Raw genomic sequence first — 4,317 nt, 5'->3', positions numbered from 1 at the left:
TTTTTTTTGGAGAGATTTTTCACTGTAGGGCGCGTGCACTCGCCAGACAGACTGAGAGAGACATAGAGACAGAAAGCGAGAAATCACCCCCCATGGGGGATGGTCACGCTGCAATCCCTTCTCCTCCATTCTCCTCTCGGGATCTTGGGCACGCACACACATGCGCCCGGCGTGAGTTTTAAGCCACCGGGTCCGGGACACGAACCGCAGTCAACTACGTGGGAGTCTAGTGACATAGCCATTACGCTAACTGCTGGTTCCCGCTTCTCCCAATTCTTTAAGGAGCTTTTACAGATTAATTTGATGACTGTGACTGAGTGTTCTCTCTGCCGTTCTTAAGGCTATAACTATACTAGTACATGCCTTTCATGTTTTGAACCATCTCTCTTCGAATGTGTATCTGTATCTAAGGGGCATCATAGTCTTACCATGACAATAAGAAAATTTTAAGAAACAAGTACTCTCAGATTTGCATACCAGTAGCTTTTTTTATTTATTTATTTATTTTGCTTCTCACATATCCCCCAAGAATCCATAAACACAGCCTTCAGGTTTGTATTAGTGGAGAAATCCTCCCGAAAGCACAGGATTAAATCCTGATAGGGCAGAAGATCCAAGATACAATGGATCAGGGTGCCTACATAAACCCTTTTCTATACTAAATCACTTACCATGCAGTCTAGCAGGGTTATTCTTCGTTCCATTTCTTGGAACTACAAGTGTCCTGGACATAAACTGTGAACAGTGAGCTCAGGAGTCAGCAACCTTTTTCTGTAAGGGGCCAGATAATAAATGCTTCATACTATGTAGGACACAGGGTCTCCAGTGCAGCGGTTCAACTCCACCATTGTCGCACAAAAGCAGCCTCAGGAATATATAACCCACGAATGCAGTTGGATTTCAGTAAAACTTTATTTACAAGAATAAAAGGGCGGCGGGCAGGAGGTGGCCTACCAGCCATCATTTGCTGACCCTGACGTAGGTGTACTGGGAGGTGTCTGGGGAGTTCGAGTTTTGCCGAGTCTGACATCTGCTTTGCCCCTTCTTCCTTACTCACTTGGAGAGCAAGAGTGACTGCAGAATCGCTTTCTCCATATGCCAGGTAGAAAGTTGCTAAGAGAGTCGCTGTGCTCCACCCACACAGAGCTGGTCTTACCTAAATTGTCTGTGGTGTTCCGAATGCGTTTTCCTAGAGCAGCCTTCAGCGGTTAGTGAGTCGTAGACGTTTGAAGCCGAGAGTCCTCAACAGACAGATTTCTGTTATCTCAGAATCTATCAAAAATGGAACTTTGCAGAAGTATTATACTTAGAATAGTAATTATTAGTGAGTTAGCTCAATTTTCTGGAACCTGAATACCTCATTCAGAATTTCAAACAGCTGGGCCAGCAGGTGGCGAGGTGGTTGAGAAGCTGGACTCCCACGTGGCTAACCACGGATCGAGTTCCAGACCTGGTGGCTTGCTTTCTCTCTCTGGTCAAATTCAAAAATAATAATAACAACAAATTAAAAAAAAGAATTTCAAACAAATGACTTTTTTTTTTTTTTTTTTTGAGAGAGAGGTTTTTGCTACAGGGCGCGTGCGCTCGACAGAGACAGAAAGCGAGGAGAAATCACCCCCCAGGGGGGATGACCACGCCGCAATCCCTTCTCCTCCATTCTCCTTTCGGGATCTTGGGCACATACGCACACGCGTCCGGCGTGAGTTTTTTAAGCCACCAAGTCCGGGACGCGAACCACGGTCAACTACGTGGGAGTCCAGCGACATAGCCATTACGCTAACTGCTGGTCCCTCAAACAAGTGACTTTTGACATGTAATCTGTTTTGAGTCCTGACGTTGCCTGTTATTTGGCTTTTTAGATCAGCCCTCTAGTTTGATAAACACATCTCTCATAGGACTCTGCCATGTGTGGTCGTCCTTGTAATGCCATGTTTTTAAAGTGGAGCCTCTTTCTGGGGTGCACATCCGCAATGGAGTGAGCCTGTTTTTTGGAATGCCCAGCGGGTCCTGGCCATCTCTGCTGTCCACACTGATGAAGGTAGTTGTTCTCTGGTATGAAAGGCGGCGTTTTAGGACAGCACCACATCGGCGTTCCCAAAGCTGTTTCTGAACTCAGGCTGAGACCAAAGGCAGCTTGAGCAAAGATTTCTCAGGACCTGGATGTTTTCAGTCCAGCCTGTGTTTCCTACATCCTGGTTCCCATCGAGGGAATTCCTTTCTGGAAGAGGAAGATGCTTGGCTCATATCCACTAGGGAAATACTAAATGTGACTTTCATCACTTTCCAAAGTCCACGACGGAGAGTCTTTAAGCATAACCTGGAATGCAGCCATGTGATTCTGCCCTGACCCTTTACCTCACACCTCAGCCTGGGCTGTGAGTGTTGAGATTCGCACTCCATTATTCAGTGATACTCACGTTTCTTTTCCTCAGGTTCCTCATCTGTAAAACAGGAATAGATAGTGATAAATAATGAGAATTAAATCAGCTTTAATATTAAAATAATTTAAAATGGGATTCTGTGTATGAGTATGTGCATGTATGCACGTGCAGACGCAAAAAGGCTAGCGTTGGCAGACGGCAGGCCTGCTCGTTTGGTATCGCACACGCGTCACACAGACTTTTCAGTGTCCACCCACACGAGAGGACTCAGGCTTCCCAGAGTGTAAGATACAGCATTTCCTCAGAAAGGTGAAATACCTCTCATCTGAAGGGGAAAGTTTACGTAAAGACGTTTGAGCTGTAATGATAGCATCGTTAGGGCCTCTAGGGAGCGATTTAAAATGGAAATACGTTCTGCAGAGAAAAACTGGAACACATCAGTGGTTGTTTAAATATGGGTGGCATTTACTGAAAATCAGAGTCCCCCCTTTTATGGAGCATACTTTGCGTTCAGTTTGCTGCTAGTTATACAGCAATTCTTTACGAATGACATTTGTTTGCATTAATTCCCTCCAGGCAGAGGCTCGTCTGCTTGAGGAGCAGCGAAGAGTTCAGGTGTACCTTCATGAGAGCACACAAGACGAACTAGCCAGGAAATGTGAGCAGGTCCTCATCGAGAAGCACTTGGAAATCTTCCACACAGAGTTTCAGAATTTACTGGATGCTGACAAAAATGAAGGTGAGCGCTGAAACTCACAAAATGTAGGTATTTGTTATCTGTGGTTATGAAAGGGCTTGAAACCCTAGACCCTGAGATACCAACATCCCCCGTGTCAGGCCTTATAAAAAGCACACGCGCCCAGGTCTGCTCATCATCGAGTGTTGATTTCACACCTCCAGGGCCCATTCGTACACGTGACTCAGAGAGAGCGTCTGTTCACTTGAACAGACTGGTTTGTCCGTGCACCTCAGCCGTAAATGGCGCTCCTTCTGTTGAGTCGTTGGCAAAGTCATGACATGTTTTTCTATGCCCACATACATCATGACTTTGCAGTGACCCAGTAGTTTTCAGTAGTCTTTGAAAAATTCTCTGAGATGAAAAGATTATTGGTGTATATTTCTCTTAACTGCTCCTGTGTTTTCCTGGAATACGTTTGGAGCTCAGTAAAAGACTAATACTTGCATTTGAGACTTATCCTCCTAGGTCCTCATAAATTAACTGCTGTACACATATTAAATGAAGACTGCAGAAGACTGAACATAGTAATCACGAATGTTGAAATCTCAAAAGGTCAAGATGTGTAAAGTCTAAAACCCCCAAAAGATCAAAATCTTGAAAATGTAATTCTGGAAAATAATAATAAAATTCTTAAAAGATGTGTATTTATACTTTGATTTAAATTCTTTTTATTTTTTCAAGTTTTCTTAATTTATTTCTTCCATGAGAGAGACAGGAGCCCCCAGTAGGGTCTTCACGTTGCTACCCACCTGAGCCTCAGCCCACAGAACCACAGGCACGTGTACTCAGACACACCGGGTGTGACAGGGAGACTGGGGAAATGACCCTGGGACCTCCCATTTGGCCTCAGCATCATGTAGAATTGCACGATGGCTGCATCACCGCTGCTGCCTGCCCTGATTTACGTTTTTAAAGGAGGACCGACTTGAGAAGCGTGTGAAAGCATGACGGTTCGTGTTATAGGTCAGCCTTGCACGATGACGTCGGCAATGATGGCGTTGCAAACTTTGCAAGCATAAACACTCAGGGATAATCGCAAACCACACTGGTATGACAGGAACAGATGAACCATATTTTTAATTAAATAGATCAAAAAGCAAAAAGTCTTGACATTACTTGAGGAGTACATGTCACTTTATTGATGGTAATTATGTGACTAAAATATGACAGAAAAGTTTGATCAAAAACTGCAACGAG

The 4,317-nt window shown here is 44.4% G+C and overlaps 1 protein-coding gene across 1 annotated transcript in view; it reads left to right on the top strand.

Moving 5' to 3' along the window:
* The window catches only part of CUL1 (cullin 1), a 65,042-nt gene that overhangs the window by 32,295 nt on the left and 28,430 nt on the right, over nucleotides 1-4,317 (top strand). Inside the window, exon 7 of the mRNA XM_014583352.1 lies at nucleotides 2,958-3,120. Within this exon, the coding sequence (XP_014438838.1) occupies nucleotides 2,958-3,120 (163 nt within the window). The remainder of the gene's footprint in view (nucleotides 1-2,957; nucleotides 3,121-4,317) is intronic.

Source organism: Tupaia chinensis, unplaced genomic scaffold, assembly GCF_000334495.1.
Source record: "Tupaia chinensis unplaced genomic scaffold, TupChi_1.0 Scaffold000010_1, whole genome shotgun sequence".
NCBI lineage: Eukaryota > Metazoa > Chordata > Mammalia > Scandentia > Tupaiidae > Tupaia > Tupaia belangeri.
Note: the sequence above shows the minus strand (reverse complement) of the source record. Positions and strands in the feature narration are given on the sequence as shown.